Source organism: Lepisosteus platostomus, chromosome 12 (genome assembly GCF_059453375.1).
Source record: "Lepisosteus platostomus isolate fLepPlt1 chromosome 12, fLepPlt1.hap1, whole genome shotgun sequence".
Taxonomy (NCBI): domain Eukaryota; kingdom Metazoa; phylum Chordata; class Actinopteri; order Semionotiformes; family Lepisosteidae; genus Lepisosteus; species Lepisosteus platostomus.
In genome coordinates this window covers 41,127,567-41,147,830 of record NC_142622.1, presented here as the reverse complement: position 1 = coordinate 41,147,830, position 20,264 = coordinate 41,127,567, and the positions used below count along the sequence as shown (strand labels likewise).

Here is a 20,264-nt window from a genome sequence, read left to right as displayed (position 1 = left end):
GAATTCAAAGAGCTTGTTTGGTATTAATTTGATAGAAGATGGAATGTTGTCATATGTGAGATTCTGAAAGTGCTTACTTCAATGGCAGCATGCCACAGAGAATTCAGCGTCTCCTCTCTGTCTTGATAGCTCCCAGGCCACACCGCCACAGTCACCAGATTCCTCCTGACTTTGATATTACTCCCCCAAACTCGGATACCTGTCATGCACACAAAAGCACCAGCTGACCATTCTTGAAAGCAAGATGAATTTATTTATTTCTGATAGCAATTACCATCCGGCAAACCGAATAGAGATATGTGCAGCACAAAATAATCACAAGTATGATTTAATATTAAAATCGTCTTGAACTCAAGGGAAATTAACACTTTTCACTGAACTGGGATCTAATGAACAATCAATGAGAGCTAATTACTGTTTAAAGGTAGGTACAGTATTTGGAAAATGAACACCAAACACGAAGAGTCCCAAGGATTTTTAAACACCACTGACTGTGATTTATACATGAGTTGGTTACCTTCTCCTACTGTGAAATAAATGACATTGTCATCTATATTCATCCCATCAGTTCCGAAGACACCAATAGCTGGGGAAAAGCCATGATGGAATGAACAGCCTTGAACATAGGAATCATTGGCTGATACCTGGGAAACAGAATTTTAAAAAATACACACAACGTAAGCTGATGAAGTCTGCTGGTGCCAGGCTCATGACAGAAAACAACTTCAAAGGGCACTACAGTATCTTGCTATGAGGCAAGCTGGTATTTCAAATTGAGATTTATGTGTAATATTTGTGAAAAAGGAAGAACATACAGGATGTAGGCATGACTCCAAATCCCCAAAGAGCAGAGATGGTACAGACTGTAAAATTAACAAGTATGCCTTGAAACCGGGGGAGAACGTTCACTGCTGAATTCATAACAGCCTGATTTTAAGTCAATTAAAGCTCTTGACATGTCGGGTAAGGAAAAAGAATTTAACAAAAAGTTTTGCGTGCTGATTCTAAGCAAGACACAAGGAAAAGAGAACAATAATATGGAATTGTGGTTTTCTATTTCATCTCAGAAATGATATATATATATCTCAAATTATTGCATTTAATAGATAATATATACAGTAACTCAATAACCCAAATACCAGTATAGTATATTATTAACTTCTTCTTAGTGTTTTATAAGTGCCTGTATGACCAGCACTATACTGTAACTGGGGCAGATCAGTGGGGAGAGAGGCATCAGAGCCATCACTATCTCATTGGCAGGCAGTGAAATGTGTTGTCCAGTACATTTCTTCAATGGGACTAGGTGAGAGATGCACCCAACTCTATTTACACAGAAAGCACATGCCCACAAACCTGTCCCAGATCCAAGAATGCCACTGAGTATCTTGGGTCAAAGGAGTCTCGATAGCCCTCCTGTCCAGTGTGGTAGAACTCCACGTTCCTGATTTGGGCGTTTCCTAAAGGGAGCAGGACATGTGAATGAGTTCTGTTTTCAAGCTTGGAGTAAAAGGAGTTTATCTCCTGTATTATAACATAAAGCAAACAGATTGTCAAGATTCTAAAAACAGAAAACATATTTTTACATTAATATTTAATGTTACAGATTACAGGTTAAGGACGCATCAGTAAAAATAAGACAAAGGTTTGCTATACTTTTACTTTTTATAACAGTTTGCCCAATCATCATATTTCACCCATCGTACTATGAGCAAACATCAGGCTTTGATTCAGATATGATTAGTGTGATTGCAGCAGTGAGTCCTTGACTGCTCCTACTCATTGATAATTCCCAAGTTAATATTAATCTTCAGGCATGCTGGTTTTTGTTCGTGGGTCAAATTAAGTGAGTTGTACTGTATTTGGAAATCTCACATCTTAGAAAATGTTTGCCTTAACTTTTAAAAAAGCATCAGTACCGATGCTAAATGTACATGTAATGTACAACAACATAACAATTGTTAAAATCCAAAGGCTTCAAGGATTAAATTAGACCCTGACAAGCTATTAATGAGAATATGAAGTGATGTCTAGAGTGAAAATGGCAAACAATGTTATTTTCAGGAACAATGCAAGTTCAGTACATAAAACATTATGATGCGAGAACAGCCCGTCCTTATGTAAGTAAGAAATAGTGAATTATTTACCTTTATATAGATACACTCCATTCGAGAATGAACCGACCAGAACTCTGGCTCCAAAAGATTCCTGGTACCACCCAGGGTAGTCTTGACCAATGATCTTAATGTTCCGACTGAGAAGGCCAACGTCTGCAGCAAGTCTATACTGCTGGCCAGTTTCTGATACATTGACTGTCTCAGCTGAAAAAAAAAAACAGGAAGGAGAGATTATGTTAATGATTTTATTACAGCGTGTGAAATTACATTTATTCATTACATATAAAATCATTTTATAATAAATACAATGTCAGTATTCAATACATTATTATACAATGGCTTCAGCTAGGCTCATTCATGTCACACAGATGTTTGTCTGTTTAAGTCCTCATCCTGAAGATGTACTGTGTATGCCGTAAAGGTTTCAAACTCTTTCACAGGAAATAGAAGCGAATACTGTACCTCACATACTGTAGTATCGTTTTCACTTTAATTTTGTTTGTAATATTATGACCACAATTTTATATAACATGTTTATTCATATAACACCCTATCTTTTTCCACGTACTTTACAATTATTTCTTTCACTTTGACTGCCCAGGCTCTGCCATTTGCCACAAATGGCATTTTCAAAGTAACATAAACTGCACGTTTCAATTTATGTTCTCATTTACCACAAATTATGTGGAAGAGAACAGAATGCAAACAACATCTACATTTTTTTAGCTTCTTTTTCAAATCAATGACTTGCATTTCAAGTTTTAACCCGGAATAATATTCAGAATAATGGAAAATGTGAGGTTTCCCAACTTGAAAAAGGTTATCAGGAACAAAATGTGCTATGTAAAGTATCATCTGCTTCAATTTGCTTAATGTTCTCTGGCCTTTTAATTCAGTCAGACAATATTTAATTCAAGTTAAATATTACTCCCAAGTTGGGGTTACAGATTCAATCAAAGTTTCCTTTATAAATACAGAAACGGGTAACACTGTTAATCAATTCCATTGTCTAGCAATTCCTTTGCACTGGTTTCTGAACAAACCAAAATTATTTGGGCCATTTTAGCATTTTTTTTCAGAACAGACTCACCAATGTGCGTATATGAAAGAGACTGGTTTAATGTCACATTCCGTCCATCAGCTGAAATCATTGCAATCTTTCTGATTTCAGTTTGCCAGGTGTCATAACTGGTTGTTGTGATTACTAGATCATCATCCACCTAAGAGAACGTGCAGACATTGCATGAGAGTTCTTCACACTAAATAATTGATTTCATCAACGTTTGAAGAAATAGTTGCTTTGGCACTAAAGCAATCGGAACAATAGAACCATAAAATGCTTGCATGCATACTTAGTTGCTTTTGATATTATATGATGTTGTAAAACAATTTTAAACACGTTCATTTTTGTTCGTTCATGTTTTCACAACACGTTAAAACTTTTTTTTGACAAAAAGATCATTTGAGGAGAATAATTTTACCTGGAACCAAACAGTTTGGAAATGACATATTAAGTGCTTGGCCATGAAAACAGCGTCATTTAAAAACGAAAGAGATGACATCAAATTTAAGATGCTGACCTGCCAGTCCACAGACTCCTCTAGCAATATGTTGAAAGACCCTGCTCCTGCTGAGGCAGCCAGCTTTGTGTGGTACACAGACCGAGGCAGCCCATGGAGTTGCAGTGTGCCGAAGACACCTGAAATTCAATCCAGAACAAGACACAAAACCCTTCCTGTGAGGTTTTGATGCTTCCATTACAGTTTTATTAAGATTGAAAAACAGTTTCTACATTTAAAAAATTACAATTGCATGTATCAATGCCTAAGATACACGAAAGAAGAATTCCTCACAAAATAATTGCAGTAGCTAAGTCTGGATTGGAGTAATGTGTTATTCGGGAAAATTGTGATTCACTGTGAACATTGCGATTAACAAAAACACATTGTTCTGCAAACAAAATGCTGGATGGGAGACCATAAAACCTGTTTGTACTCAGGATCTCTATCCTTGACCACTATCCTCACTATCAATATGAATGTATACAAACTTTTCAAGACAACGAAATGTTTTCTGATAAAGCACCCACTAACAAAGCATTAAGTCATCTTAATACAAAGGATTAAGATGTACTAACATCTTCCTATTTTCATTGCTTGTACAACACATGATTTTTCATATGCTGCATTTTGTATTGGTATAATAGCATTCTTTATGTTATATATTAATATATGTTAATAATTGATTATTTTAAAGAGAATCTACCACAAACAACTTCAGCACTGCAAGTTCCCCCGCAAACATAAGTAATAACGAGAACTAAAACAGCAACAATGTACAAAGACTGTAGAAATGTAGAAAGACTAGTTTTATATAAATCTGTTCTATAAAAATGATTTTACAATCTCAATCTTTGACTTCAGGTGGGATGTACTCTACATTTCCAGAGTACACTTCACGATAGTGTGCACCTAGAATAATAGTGACACACTAAACTCACTGTAATATACAGTAGCATTGGGAATTACAAAAAAAAATATTGCTGGGTCTCACTGTTAGACAACTGGCTGTGATTTAGCTTGTCAGCTTTTAAAGTTGTGCCTGTGCTAACCCACGAACTTACCCAACACCTTCGCTCCCTGATTGGGGCCATTTGGCAAAGGCCAGTCAGGAGTGAAATGATTCCCTCTCAAGACTATTTGCAGTTCACCTCTAAAAGGTTGATCACTCCACCCTGCAATGAGCCTGCCACCCTTTAAAACAAAAAAACGTGATTAATGGAGCTAATTATACAATTGATTTTAATGGACAAAATGAAGTCATATTCCTGTTGAATTAAAAAGTATCTGAAGTGTGTTTAAATTACTAAGGTAGTTAATAAGTAAGATGGGCTGAGTGTTGTCTTCTCATACAGCATGTCATCTTATGTTCATAAAGTATCTGATTTGCCATATATAAATACATCATGTGATACTCTTCTTGGGTTTTTTCAACAGAAACATACTAAGATATCAGACAAAAATTTTGCCTTGAAGGCAAATCAGCTGTTCTTGGTTTAGGAGGATTAGGAGCGTGGGTAAACAGTTGTAGATTGGTACAGTATATCAGAACTATAAGGATCTTCTGGAGTACATTAAGAGAACAGAGGAAAGAAGGAAGAAAGCCTTATACTGTATCAAATCCTATATAGATTTTTGTATTTGATTGCACAATGAACAGGCATTCCACATTCATGATACTGTACATCAAGACTCAGACTCAGTTCAACTTTTTGATATCTGACTCGTCAACTGGTGGATGACCGTCTTTTTTTATTGGAGACCACCTAGTGTCTACTTTCTACTCTATATGACTTTTGCTTCCACAAAAACATTCTAAATCCTTCACAAATGGAAGATACAGTAAAAGCACAGTAGTGTCTTCACTTCTTAAGAATAATTAGTGACTGACTGCATTTTGGGTAAAGACCGTAAAGGATAAGCCTCAAAAGTATTTTTGAACGAAACATTTGTAAACAATGCATGTAATTCTGTCAAAAAAAACTTGAACAGTTTTGCAATTTACCTGAATTGATATATAAGTTGCATTTAGAATGATCTTCCTAAACGTGGAGGTAGTATTTGCAGCAGGTGCAGATGGAGCAGTTATGTTGTCAGGCAATTCCAGAACTCCGTACACAGTGATTCGGTTAAATGATGGAATGTCAATATCTAGAACCATCCATATCCCTGCAGAGATGAAGCAAAACGTCAGGTTAACAATCACTGGTACTTGACAGGAAATTACTGCTTTGAGGGAATCTGTGAAGCTAGCTTTAAAGTGCCTATTTTTGTTGATCAAAGGGCATCCAACAGACCTTGGCTTGATTGAAGGTGTCAACAGTGAGACCCTTAAAATAGTTCAGGATACTGTAAAACAGCTCGACGGTCAGGAATCAAGCTCTTTTCAACTACGTACAGACCTGAAGAATATGCTGTTTTAATCAGATTAGAATATGTTACCAGCAGGAATCACCACATCTGCTCCTTCCTTTGGTACAGCAAAGTTGTTTTCTGCAGAAGAATTCCAGAAGGACTCATTGGACCAAAAGCTATAAACACAAAAGAGAACAAGTTATCTATTTATTTCTAAAATGCTTCCATAATGTCTCCTATGAAGTATTTTTAAACACTTACTGCCATTAAACTGGAAGTTCTACTGAAGTTCACAAACGTGAAAAGAATAATAAAAGAACTATGACAAAACTAGTTACAGGTGTTATTCGTCAGCTGCAGAAACACAGAACACATGTCCATGCCCATGATTCATGAACATCACTGCTGTTCCTAATCTTCAAAGCACTCAACGTTTCTCTCTAATACTGTGAATGTTTCTTCCTCTCTGCACATGATAATGCAAAAAATAGAAAGTCAGTGAATGGAAGGCAATGCCCCACTCACTAATGACATCAAAATGATATGGTGTGGTAAATTCCCCAAAGAAAAAAGCTATTGACAAAATATACACATACACATAACCATTAGCAGGTCTTGGGAGCACAGCCTGGCCTGGGCTGTTTGGTTCAGAAGGACCTGAAGGACCTGAAGGACCTGAAGGACCTGGATTGCAGTTTCGAAAGAAGCATCTGTACACTGCAAACTCCACATCAATGTCTGACTCCGTGGGATCCACACTGAATGAACGTTTTCTCCTTGTGTTTTTCTTCCCGGACACTGAAAGACAAAAGCAAATTTTAATTTTTTAATTCTATTCTTTATTGCCAAATGTCATCACTTCAAAACCATTTTCAGTAAAAAGCAACTCTCTGCCTTAATTCCTTCACAAATAGTTGGGGCTCTTCTATGAATGTCTGTCACCACTATTGTGGGCATGAAATTTGATGGATGCTCTTTCTGACATAAAGATTACTTAATTAAGAAAACCAGCTTTTGGGGAGGGTTAGGAGCTTGGTCAAACTGCTGTAGTTTCGTATATCAGAACTATAAGGAAGTTCTGGAGGCCACTAAGAGTTGGGAACTAAGAAGAAAGCCTTATATCAAATCCTACATCAGATTTCTCTATTAAATTGGATTGCACAATGCACAAGCATTCCTGTTCAGCGTACATCAACATAAAATCAAACCCCTTGACTCTCCAACCGGGTCTACAAGAAATAGTGGCAGTATATTGTGAAACATTCAATGATAAAAAGCCACCTTTCAGGATGTGAATAACATCTGCTCACTCCATGAACATTTTTTCCTCTATCTCAGACTCAGTTTAGCCTACCGATATCTACCATGTCAACTGATGGCTGACCTTCTTGTTTTAATGGCGCCCACCTAGTGCCTACTTTCTACTCTATATGACTTTCTTCTCTCACCGGTTACCTTTATATAGAATAGAGAATTTGACATGCTGATTCGGTTGCAGGTGGGCATAATACTTTCTCACGATCCATCCATTTTCTAATCTCCTTATCCAGTTCTGGATCATGGGGGAGCCAGAGTCTAACCCTGCAAGCAACGGGGCGGAAGACAGGACACACCCTGGCTGGGACAGCGGTCCATTGCAGGCCACACACAGCCGCAAAAACGCACACTCTCACTGCAGAAGCCAATGAACCTACCAGTACTGTATGTCTCTTTCCTCCCACACTCAGTAATCGGCACAAAGAAAGGGGAGAACGTACGAACGCTGTTACGGATGTCGGAGGGCCAAGCCGTGGAATGGCCAGGAGGGCAATAAAGACCCTATGCGTAGCGGTAAAAGGGGCAACACGCAGGTTAGCCCACGCTCAGGGGGTCGGACGATGTCGGTATAGAAACCTATGCCCTCAGGCCACGGGCGTGGGGCGACCTGGTGCTAGGCGGGTCTCAGGACACCTGTACCCCCTCAATGCTGAGCCAGGAGCCGAGCAGACACAGGAAGTGAATAGGCTACACAACAGGACACACTGGAAAGACATGAATAATCACAGGGAACAAGGAACAGGACAGAAGCGTGTACAGGGCGTGACAAACACCATGCAAATAGCACCTCCGGATCTGAATCCAGGGCCCCAGTGCTGCAAGGCAGTAATGCGAAACACTGCGCCACCATTCCTTCCAAAATACTTTCACTTCCTCTAAAAACCTAAGAAAATGGCTAAACTGATTTCAGTTTATCCATGGAAAATATGACACCATGCCAGTGGCGCCAGTTTGAGTTCGCTCCCAGACTTCTCAGTCTCATGGTATATTGGACATGCACCTACGTGCTTTAGCGGTATTCTGTAATAGATTGTTTTTAAAAAAAAATGTTTTCCCTGATGTGGTGCTGTGCCCTCAATCTACCTTACATGGCTGGGTGAAGTCTATCGTCAGGTTGGACACTGTTGTATGCATTCTAATTGAAAGAAATTTGACTAGATTACATTATGTGCAGAAACCTGGTTTCTGTTTTGTTCTGTTAAAAAACCCGTTTAATTACTTCAAGTGTCTATTTGGAATGAGCTAAGTTTTTATTTGAAACAAAAATAAAAGTTTAAAAATAGACTGAAATCTAATAAAGGGCAAGGGAAATTAACACCATGCAAATAGCACCTCCGGATCTGAATCCAGGGCCCCAGTGCTGCAAGGCAGTAATGCGAAACACTGCGCCACCATTCCTTCCAAAATACTTTCACTTCCTCTAAAAACCTAAGAAAATGGCTAAACTGATTTCAGTTTATCCATGGAAAATATGACACCATGCCAGTGGCGCCAGTTTGAGTTCGCTCCCAGACTTCTCGTCTCATGGTATATTGGACATGCACCTACGTGCTTTAGCGGTATTCTGTAATAGATTGTTTTTAAAAAAAAATGTTTTCCCTGATGTGGTGCTGTGTCCTCAATCTACCTTACATGGCTGGGTGAAGTCTATCGTCAGGTTGGACACTGTTGTATGCATTCTAATTGAAAGAAATTTGACTAGATTACATTATGTGCAGAAACCTGGTTTCTGTTTTGTTCTGTTAAAAAACCCGTTTAATTACTTCAAGTGTCTATTTGGAATGAGCTAAGTTTTTATTTGAAACAAAAATAAAAGTTTAAAAATAGACTGAAATCTAATAAAGGGCAAGGGAAATTAAACTCACCCATGTAATAAACAGTTGTTGTATTGTCATCGAAGTACCAGTCTCCATTTTTATTGTTGGTGAAATTCAGAGGCTGTGATGATCCGTTTCTTATATCAATGATACGGAACATATCTGGATGCTGAGTCAGATTGTGGGAAATTATTACGTAGTCTGCTTCCTGTTGGAATGAATTGCGAAGCAGTTTGTTAAGTTAAACATCATCAGAAATGTAACGTAAAATTTCCTTAAACACACACAGCCTTATTCAGTGGTTAACAGTGGTATGTACAATAGGTCTTACAGTAACTGCTCTGTTTCCAATACACAGGGAAGGTTCCAACCTCTTCTTCCAACTAGTCTGAAATTTCTTTACATTTATTTTTAAATTAACTATTATTCCAGAAGGGGTGACACAGCTTTTTCCAATGGACAAGGTTAAAAAGCAATCACTATACTTTATATCTACATTCATGTACCATAAAAGGTGGAGATTGCCTTTTCCAAAATCCTGAAGATTACCTTGAAGCCATAAAACATGGAACTGTATGAAATGTCTGTGATATGATCCTCTTGTTCAAAGCGCCAATTGAAGGTGTCTGAGTTAGGAAGCAAAGCCATCCAGCCAGGTCTGTGGGTCAGTCTTTTCACTAAGTAAGGAACCACACTGATGCCTGTGTTATAAATCAGAGAAAGGACCAGTTCAGAATCTTTCAATAAAACACAAATAACATACATGCACTAATTACAACAACACATTTCAGTAAAATCCTTTGTAAAATTCCAAACAAGAACAAAAAACGAGAGAAGAAAGGCATGTTTCAAGTGCTAGTTATAAATGTTAAATTATTGTACTGGGTTTTGCAGGGGTCTAACAATAAATAATTCTACTTCTGCTACCTAAAATTTTTTAAGCAATCATTGGTTACATAAATAACTTCCAGTATTATAAAAATCTATATCCTGTAAAAGAAATGTGCCTTTTACTGTATGAGTCACTGTAAGAGACAAAAAACAGAGATGGAACATCTTTGATTGATGAAACAGTAAATCACTGCAAGATTTAATAATGAGAGAGATTGTTTTTTTTAATCACAAAGGATGTTGGTTGGTTATATAACCATCTTGCTCTCTCTACTACCATCCGGAAGATGATACCGAAGATGATACAGCCAACCCCAGAAGACGCCCGCAGTTACCTCTTTGAACTGACAGGGGGCACCAGGCGCCCTCCTGTCACTTGCGCTTTCAGGACACATACTGTATAAAGAGCGCTAAATACCTCCTCCCCTTGTGTTACTTTCGCCCAATCTGTAATGCGTATTGTAAATTGCAATGGTGTAATTAATTGTATCCTAATGTTAATCTAATCCCTATAGATTCTACGGTCCTATCCCTCTGACGAGCTCGCAGACAAAGCATTTCATTGCCGGCAAAACCCCGCTGTCTGCTGTACTGTTCGTGCATTGATCAATAAACCTTGATTGATTGATTGATTGACTGTTCAGCTGTACCGTGGGAGTTGGACAGGATTATGTTCTTTGCCAGAAGAGAGGAAGGGCTGGGGTTGTTGACGGCGAGCCGATGGAAGCTCACTGTGGCATCGCACACGGCTCCGGGATATCCCACACTCCACTCGGCTTTTTCTGTACAGTGCGACGGGTCCAGCAGGCCACTCCGGGGCACCACCTTGTGGTTAGGATTCCCTGGAGACACATGAAATGGGGCCTGTTGCAGTATAACCATAGTAGAGATACTGTAGGAAAACTGGAAACAGCCAGCTGGCAGGACTATGAAAACCTTGGCACTTTCCTCCTCTTCCAAAGTATGTTTTAGAAGAAGAGATTATCTGACTTAAAACGTCTCAAAAAGCTACACAGTAAGTTTTGTGGACAGTGAACCTTAAATTATTGAGCAACTTGCATCAACGTCTTTTTTTTATCTTATTAATGGTCTTGACTGCCTTCCATTGCGACCTAAGAGTTTTTGTGCGCTACTCGCGCGCCCTAGATGACTAACACCTGAGAGTGGTTATTTTAAATCAGCAAAGTTCTGTGGAAAAGGCAGAAAAGTGCATTTGTACAGTAATTCCTAGTTTCAGTCCAGAGAACATGATGAGGAAAAAGAGGTTAAAGCAAATGGTACAGTATGTCCAGTACTGGATGGATTGGAAACATTCAAATGAGCAAACCTGAGAAAATGTGTCACACTTCACTGAAAACATGAAAAAAGAGTATTTTTAAGTAACTGATGTCTCATGGTTGTTAGGTTGTTTATCATTCTCCATTCGTGCACTTATTACACTGGTATATGGTGTTGTTTTAAGGCAGTGATTTCAACTTTTTCTTCCTGCATTTTACAATTAAAATGATTTTAAATATTGCTGAACTAATAAATAGACAGCATGCAGTCTCACAGTATTTAGAAAACTGTCCTCACTGCGAAATCAATTCCTTTCTCTTGATGACCATACTGCTCAATTTGTTAAGACCTCTGGAAACCTTTCTAACTATTTTCCTACTGATTTTCTTGAAGACCAGTGAATGGGAGAACAAGCCAAACAAAACATGACACACGCTAACAGCCAGCCCTGTAGCCAGTGCTACATTACCTGTGAGAGAGCCATCACTGTCAATCAACACTACTTCGTGTTCCCATCTGAAGCCTGCCTTGTTGGAGGTGTTAAAAAACTGTATTCCACTAAACCTGGCGCTCCAGCCTCCACAGCGGTCGACACAGGTCCCAGCAATTGACGTCACTCCGATAGCAGTACACATGGGGCGGTCAAAATTGACAAACGTCACCGACATGATACTCAGTCCATCATCAAAGGGAAGAATGATGCCCCGTACAGTGCAGTAGTTCGGACCAAGGCCCAATTCATCCACATGGCCAACTATCGTGGTGTTTTTAATCACGGCTCCACCTGTTTCTCCCCAGCCCCTGACATACGGGGAGAGAATGCGTTTGGTCTCGATCCCGGCAATTTCGTTGTTCACCATCAGGAAGTTCCTGAATTGGATTGCTCCCACATTTACCCACTCTGCTCCCTTCTGGCAGTTCCAGGTGGTTAGTGAGCTGAAAACGGCTGGATTGGGCTCATAGGAGTAGCAGGATCCCTGCTTCACGGGGTAATACTCTTGGAAAATCCAGATCCCAAACCAGCCTTGAGAATGGACAGTGTTGTTGCTGAATTCTCCCAGGGGGACCTTCTTCTGGCAGATATTGGGATCGTAGGATGGGCCATCTGGGTGGTCGTGCATCCGGTACCAGAAACCAAAATGGGTGCCGCCTGCTGCCGCGTTGTGGCGGATGGTGTTGTTGGGGTTGGTGACCCAGAATGCCGCTGGCGTGACATCGTCATTCAGGAGACTGGTACTCTGGCGGACAAAGACCGCGAGGTTGTACTGGAGGACGTTGCCAGTCTCGATCCCATCTTCAATGAAGAAGGCGCCTCCCATGATGTCGTAGATGACATTTTTTTCCACCAGCAGGTTGTGTGTGTTATGAATGGTGACAGCCCTGTTGTACGTTTGGTGAATTCCACATCCTCTAACATAGGACTTGAACTTCATGTCTCCCATCAGGTGCCAGTGTATTGGGTAACGTCCAAGCCTGAAGGCCTGTCCAGCATGGAATACCTACATGGGGACAAATAAGACAAACATGCTGGCTAAAGAGAAAGAACTGATGTCAACATTTAAAGTAGACATCATATTTTATCATGAAATTACATTGTAAAAGCTTCTCTTCAGTTATGACTCTATTTCAGAATATTATGACTTTTACCTCTATAATTATCTATAGTATCCTAAATAAATGAAAGAATATCTTTAAAATTGCACTGCATTTCCACATCTAGAGCCATCATCCACCCTTCAAAAGCAATAATTACCTCAACATACTCAATCCTTCCAATTGCCAAGTTTTCACTTGGCCTAGGTGCATGGAACATAATGCAACCACCAAATTGATCACTTCCTACTTCTTCTCCAAATCTTCCCTGGAAACACGTCTGGGTAGCGAATTCGCCTGCAAATGCAGAATACTATCGAAATTAAAAGCCATTTCGACTTCAGAGCACAAGTTCAATATACACCTGAAAATGAAAAAGCTATTGCAGTGTAATAGCCTGTCATGGGTTTCTTCATTCTGACAAGTGAATACACCATACCACTTAACAAGGGAATTGTGGCGTTAAATAAAAAATAATTGGTTTATAACCTGTACACAGCAATATTTAAAGAAATGCCTTGTCTTTTTACAGAAGAAAGATATTGTCTTCATTTTGAGGCTCGGATGACTGCCTAGCAGATCCACAGAATTACAGGTTATGCTAATAGCAGACATTACCTGTGTCAAATCCATCTTCACAGGCCTCTATTTTGTCATTCCATTCAATGTTATTGGAACCCCTGACAACAATGTTTCTGGTGAGAAGACCAACTTCTGCTCTCCCTTCAAAAACTGTTCCATCTGGCAGGGTGACCGACACCCCTAAATGTCTGTACTTCAAGGGCTCTGTCAGGGTCAGTGTCCTTCCATCAGCAGATACAGATGCGATTTTCTTGACCTCATTTTCAATTTGGCTATGCCTACGAAATCAGGAATAAATGGAGAAATATTTACAGGTCTTTACAGCACATGACTGACTACAGTAAAAACTGAAGCACTAAGGATTCAATGACATGATTTCTCACGCATAAGCCTGACCCAAAACTTCAAGATTTTTTTCCAATTCCAAATCCATCTCACATGCAAACAAATGTTGCTTTCCGGTTTTGGAAAGATTTCTGATTATTGGTTCGGTCGGTGCTCAACTTTCGTCCTGGATCTCAGACCAAAATCTTACCTGTGTCCAGTTGATGCTATAACAATTTCATCCCCTGCTTTCCACGTCACATTGTGCTGCAAAGTCAATGTGACTGAGCCACTAGGAGCTGTCTGTGCCAACCGAGTCCAAGTAACAGGAACAGGAATTCCTAGAAACAGGATCAAAGTTGTCCGTAATCTTTTTCATCTTAACTTTTTTGAGTTGGCCTGCCTTAAAAGACTCTGACTTGTTGTAGTGTTCATACCTTCAAACTGCAGATTTTAAGGTCTTACAATACAAGTGTAGACACGTTTTAACACACTTACTGGAAAAGAGGTGTTTGTTAGCACCACAAACTTAAAACAAACTGTGAAAAATGGCTTATTTAACTGTGAAACCCTTTAATATTCATTGAATGGCAAATATTTAACAAAAAATATTTATACAACTTTATAAATTGGTGATCCACCTTGCTTCAGACAGACACTGATGATGATATTCAAACCTTGGTGTATTTCTAAAACGTTACTGTATATGATTCCTAATGGGCAACAGTGTGTTCAGGAGGTGGTATCGAGTTCGGTGTGGAGAGCTGGAGTTTACCATGGAGGTCCAGGATTCCCTCTCTGACTGCCAGCGTTTTAGCGCCATATACTGGCAGCTCCTGTGAGCGCAGGTGTCCGTGCAGCGTGATGATGGCTTTGTGTTGGAATGGGGCCGCTTCAGTGCCGATCTGACAGCGCAGGAGAGGTTGGCTTAAGGTTAATCATGTTGGTACAGAAAAATGTGTAGAAAGCAGCCAAGACGAATCTGTGACTAATGCATTGTTTGATATCTTTTTGGGATGAAAAGTCCTATTTAAATGCAAGGAACTATTCATTATAAATATTAGTCTTGTTGTTTTTAAAATATATCCATACTTCAGTAGTTTTTTATAAGATATATGGATAAAGCACTTGGAAACACGAGGTTTATGGCCAATACTAAGGTCATGTGATGCAATAAAGAATGCACATACTTTGGGGAGCAACAACATTTTCAACAGCAGGAGTCTTACATTGTCATAGTATAAAGAGAATATTTGGAATCTGTAATTTATGATACCTGAAGAACTCCCCCATCTGTGATCAGAATATTTTCGGCTTGAAGTTCAATATCAGCTTCATCAAACACCAACATCCCACCTAAATAAGAGAGAAATAGCTCATGTTCTGTTATGTTATATAATGGAAACTATTGGTTTCCCTGGTCCTCATTAACCCACAGGAGTCACCTGTCAATCCTTGATAACAAAAGGATTTACAAAAGAATTCCAGTCTTTTTAGTTTTGGTAGGTGTAAATTCAGCAACATTGTAAATTAAATACCAGTTGTGTTTTAGGAGATAACAGATCTTCAAGCACTAGTGAACACTGCTTTCTTTTTATGTCTAGGTAGTAACCTGAAACGTGTACAGTATTGTATTTTGATTGAATATTGTGTACAGTTTTGCTTAAGATGTTATAGAACATCTTAAGCTGCTCTGGAATAAGACCAGAGAAGAGCCACTAGATATATTTTGGGACCTATGGGAATGTACTACACTGACAGGCAGTGGTTGTGAAAGTTTACCTTGAATGAGGAGCATCTTTAGTACAGGCGTGCTTGTATCCAGCAGGATTGTTTGTCCTTTGGTGATTACAGCGAATGTTCCTTCTTCGGGGGGTGAGAGCCCTCCCCACGTGTATTTGGAGGACCAGACATCAATGTAAAAGAAATCTGCATTGTCCTACAGTCAAGCAAAAAATAAGCCATAACTAGTAAAAAGTGCCCATAAAAAATTCTGTTGTGGAAATCCTCTATTTCTTTGGTAAATATATTTCATGTTCAATTGCTTTCCTATGCTTATTTGGAAGGCCAGGTGGACATTTGGCCCTCCAGCAATCCATATTAGCTCAATCTTATTTTTCCCTTTAATGTGTTATCATCATTTTTGTTTCTATTTCATCTTCTCTGAGTTGGTAATCACCGGTTGTTGATCACCCATTCATTGACTTCCTGTACATCAGTACAGGAACAAGAAGGATCTGCGCCCACTCTAAACTAACTCTAGTGTTGGGCCATAGACACCCCCCAGCTCCACAGAGGACCTCAATCCTTATAGGAGAGTAAGCTCTAATTGTAGGATTGCTCACTGGCAACATTGCAACTAACAGGTATCCAAAAAGCCTCTGCATTCACGTAGAGAGCTAAGGATAGCCTGGCTGACACACTTGGGTCACCTGTGCTGTCACTTGGGAAATATCCATCAAAGCCAGCAAATAACATAGCCCAGGCACAAACCAGATATATCTGGGCAACACAGAGCTCCAATGTGCCTTTACTGATTAAAGCAGTAGAACATTGGTACAGTAGATGCCTGTGAGAATTTGGAACAACCAATGAGTATCTAATTCTCCTACTGTAGATATAAACGTTGCTGAGCTACTGACCAGATTCAAGAAACCAGGCCTGCAGTTGTACAATGAGAAAGACCAACTCTTTGGCAACAAATTTACATTTCCAGACTCAGACAGAAACTACCGACGCAGACATTATTAAGATTTACCCTGTGGTCCCATGCAGTCAGTTTAACATACTTCATCCGATGGCAACAAAATATATAAAAATTATCTATATAATTTCAGCACAAAATATAGCAATTTACACAACTTCACAGAACCATAAATGATCTCAGCAACAGTTGTCAAGTACACTAGTAATAGTATCATCAATACATACGTATATTACTGTATGTCATGCGTTACTAGTATACATGGGAGTTCAGGTGGGGAGCTGCGTCAGCATGCGTAGGCTGTAAAGGAACAAGTAATAGGTTTATTCCATGCTGAAAAAAAGAAGAAAGAAAACACAACACCTGAAGAGCTCTCACACCTGAAGAAGGCTCCATTGCCGAGACGTTGTGTTTTCTTTCTTCTTTTTTTCAGCATGGAATAAACCTATTACTTGTTCCTTTACATGGGAGTTCAATAAATTTCCCTTTGTAGCAAAAGCAGTTTCAAAACATTATTGCACATGACAAATTAGAAAAATACCTTTCCTAATGCATAGTGTGCAGAAGGTCCTACTCATCTACTAGCCACAAACATAACAACAAATTATGTCAACAAACATGGAAAAAGAGCTGAAATAAATACTGACCAGCTTGGCTATGCCATTATTTCCGATGCCCACTTTAACTTTTGCCATTTGGGAGCTGGGCTGGGAATTTGTGACACAGATGACGCACGTGCTGTTTGCAGACTGCACATCGCAAGGCGACTGGGCAATTGTGACTTTAATGTCACTGCTGTTCGAACTGTGGGGAAGGAGAGTGAAAAATGTATCATCCGTTGCAAGCAACCAAAATATCCTGCACATCGGGAAAACAGAACGGAAAGTAGAATCAAATTATTAAAAAAATTCTCAAAATACCATATTTACTGCATGTAACACTACTGCACTGTATATTCGATATGTTTAAAAAATGTGTCTTTAGATCCTAATAGAGAACTCATTAAATCATTCATAAGAATGTACTTGTTGAGAATTTAAGGTAGTAATTTTCTTTATTTTGTATAGGCAGATTCAGTCATTCATTAGATAATATATGATATTTAATGCAAATCATTGCTATTAATTTAAGTGTATAGTTAAAGTAATTGTTTCAAGTTTTCAATATTTTTATTTAACTTTGTAAAATTATTTGAAGACAGAAAGTATGATTTTCAGAACACACAAAATATTAGTGAGAGAAGGTCAAGATAGAATGGACTGAGTTACATTGTGGACAGAATAGAAACTGTATTGCTCTTTTTCTCATTCTTATCGCCACAAGAGGGCAGCCCACTACAAAGGAACTGTATGAACTAAAAAAACATGTCAGATGTGATGAGGCTGAAGGTCAGGTACACAATCATCAAGAGGATTTGGGATTTAGATCTGAGGTGCTGTTTCAAGATCTGCAATAACAACACTAGTTCTGTAAGTCTTACAAAAAACAACAACTTTCTGATTCAGTCAGATCCAGAGCCGTACAACACCAGAGCTAGGAAGGACAGACATGAAAGTAGAAGAGTTAACTGAAAGTGAACAGTAACGTAGCAGAAAGACAGCTAGAGGCAAGCTGCCCCATCACATGTAAAGAAGTGTAAATGATTTTCATGATTGCAACCAGTTCCTTATTTTAGCACTTTAATATCTCCCTGGATTGATGCTTTCTGCTGTCTATACTCAAATGGTTTTTAATACTTGTGCAAAACCTCCTTTTAATCTGCTTGAACCTGTCCATATATAAGGGGACAGTCTCCCGAGACCAGAAATCATTCCTGTTGGTTTCTAAGGTTATGATATCACTTTTGTAGCATGGTAATTTAACCGAATGTAATATTCTTCAATCAAATTTTATTAATACACTCTAGACCTCCATTAGCCCCGTAGCCCAAAATCTCTTCTCTTTCCTAGCTGCATTTAGCTTGCATCTCCACCAGGTTTCCCACTCATGTCTGCCAATAGGTGCAAAGGTCCCTGCTAAGAATACCTGAAATTGGAGCCGGTGATGGTGAGTCTGGTGCCTCCTGCAGTTCCTCCTCTCCGTGGAGACACCCCCGTAATTACAGGTGTCAGGGAGGTTTTGTAAGAGAAGCCATTTGATATGTTCACTGCTTTGTTGCTATTGAGAACCACTACAGGGCAATCCTGTTGTGCTCCAGTTCCTGTTAATTACAGGCCAGGAAAAGGTATTGTGTTAAGGGTCTAAAGCAGTACAGTGACTACCAACACAGGTCATTACAGATACAGCCTTTGGCCCAGGTTGGGAAAGGTGGTTTCAGATCTCAACTGGTTTCTCCATGGTGAAGTCTCAACACACGCCGCAGAGATTAACGTTCAGCACGTTCGTATGGTCTTACTGACAGCAGGCTGCAATCAGAGTAAGGCTTACCCATTGTTGATTAGGTAGTGTATGTCAGGACATGTCAATGTTAATGTCAGAAAACAGCTCATGAGAAAAAACTAAGTTGCATCAGTAGAGGGCTTAGCTTTGCAATTTGCTAAACAGGTTTTTTTGGCTACTCATTTGCCGTAGGTAGCGTATTGTTTAAGATACTTTCCTTGCGATATTTTAATGCATTATTCAATTAATGATTACTTGTTTAAAATTATCTTATTAAATGTACTGCTGAACTTTAACTAAATGTCAGTATGGTAATGTCTGCTCGTAAGCATGCTGGTTGCATTTAATTAATGACACAACAACAAAATAACTTCTTTCACTGCGGTACCCAAACTACTGACAATGCTAGGTATACAAAACACAATCTGTTGGTTACAGTGTGGAGGTAAGATAAGTCTCACAGGTTAGAATAATTGAGGTTGTACATCACTTCAACTAGCCTGAAGCTGTTTGCAGAGGAGACTAAAAGGCACAAAAACTGTTTTTATCAGTTTAAAATGTGACTTAGATCCCATTATAGACTCACCTGGCCCTTCCAATTTTTTTCCAATCTTATTATTCATTTATTTGTGAGCTTATAAGGTGTTAAAGAAACTATAATTGACTTGAGGGGAATAATTGCTTCTTAGGAACAGAATCTTGGCCAGACTTTGAATTGTTATTTTTCAAGAGCTGTTCACTACAGACCTACCATTATTGGGTGGAACTTCGCAGTAAAGGCTGCTGAAAGTTGAATTCTGCCTCAGTATCTCACAGTCCTTGTTGCAGATCAGCACTCTCGAATGCGCTGGATCAAATCCGGAACCTTGTACAGTCAGAATGGAACCTCCACCATAGCTTCCTGTACACGCATCACAGAAACAACCAGCGATTTAGAAAGGATTAACTTTTCAAACATAAATCATCTTGGCAGCAAGTGTTTTTGTGAAGCCAACAGTTAGAACTGAATTTTCCACTTGACAAAAAAAATGCAGTAGTTTGTTTATGTCATAGACTTTGCCTCTCCGCTACAGTTGATGCAGGAGGGTTTAAAGTACCTTCATTTGGTGTCACTCCAGTGAGCAGCAGCTCATATGTGTAGAAAGCTTGTGAAGCAGCAAAGCCCTTTGAGCCATGGAGGAGATTAACTAGAAAAGTGCCCCCAGCGTGGTTTCCCACAGAGCACAGAATCTGGGTATCAGTTACTGCTGAGACATTGCAGGGTACACCGTCTATGGTCACAGAGATGGGCTGAAGATCCGTGCCGAATCCTGACCCTGTAATGGTGATTTCTGTTCCGCTGGGACCT

General features: G+C 39.3%; 1 protein-coding gene across 1 annotated transcript in view; it reads right to left on the bottom strand.

Moving 5' to 3' along the window:
- The window catches only part of pkhd1l1.1 (PKHD1 like 1, tandem duplicate 1), a 64,792-nt gene that overhangs the window by 14,450 nt on the left and 30,078 nt on the right, over positions 1-20,264 (bottom strand). The window contains exons 40-63 of the mRNA XM_088601921.1: positions 20,014-20,262; positions 19,668-19,817; positions 18,563-18,737; positions 17,185-17,341; positions 15,616-15,772; positions 15,110-15,189; positions 14,609-14,738; positions 14,045-14,174; positions 13,546-13,787; positions 13,088-13,224; positions 11,804-12,833; positions 10,707-10,898; positions 9,715-9,866; positions 9,214-9,373; positions 6,628-6,829; positions 6,119-6,207; positions 5,682-5,845; positions 4,741-4,870; positions 3,698-3,816; positions 3,208-3,337; positions 2,148-2,321; positions 1,357-1,460; positions 518-644; positions 78-199 (exon numbers count right to left, since the gene is read on the bottom strand). Coding sequence (XP_088458047.1) covers positions 78-199; positions 518-644; positions 1,357-1,460; positions 2,148-2,321; positions 3,208-3,337; positions 3,698-3,816; positions 4,741-4,870; positions 5,682-5,845; positions 6,119-6,207; positions 6,628-6,829; positions 9,214-9,373; positions 9,715-9,866; positions 10,707-10,898; positions 11,804-12,833; positions 13,088-13,224; positions 13,546-13,787; positions 14,045-14,174; positions 14,609-14,738; positions 15,110-15,189; positions 15,616-15,772; positions 17,185-17,341; positions 18,563-18,737; positions 19,668-19,817; positions 20,014-20,262 — 4,502 coding nt within the window. The remainder of the gene's footprint in view (positions 1-77; positions 200-517; positions 645-1,356; positions 1,461-2,147; positions 2,322-3,207; positions 3,338-3,697; positions 3,817-4,740; positions 4,871-5,681; positions 5,846-6,118; positions 6,208-6,627; positions 6,830-9,213; positions 9,374-9,714; positions 9,867-10,706; positions 10,899-11,803; positions 12,834-13,087; positions 13,225-13,545; positions 13,788-14,044; positions 14,175-14,608; positions 14,739-15,109; positions 15,190-15,615; positions 15,773-17,184; positions 17,342-18,562; positions 18,738-19,667; positions 19,818-20,013; positions 20,263-20,264) is intronic.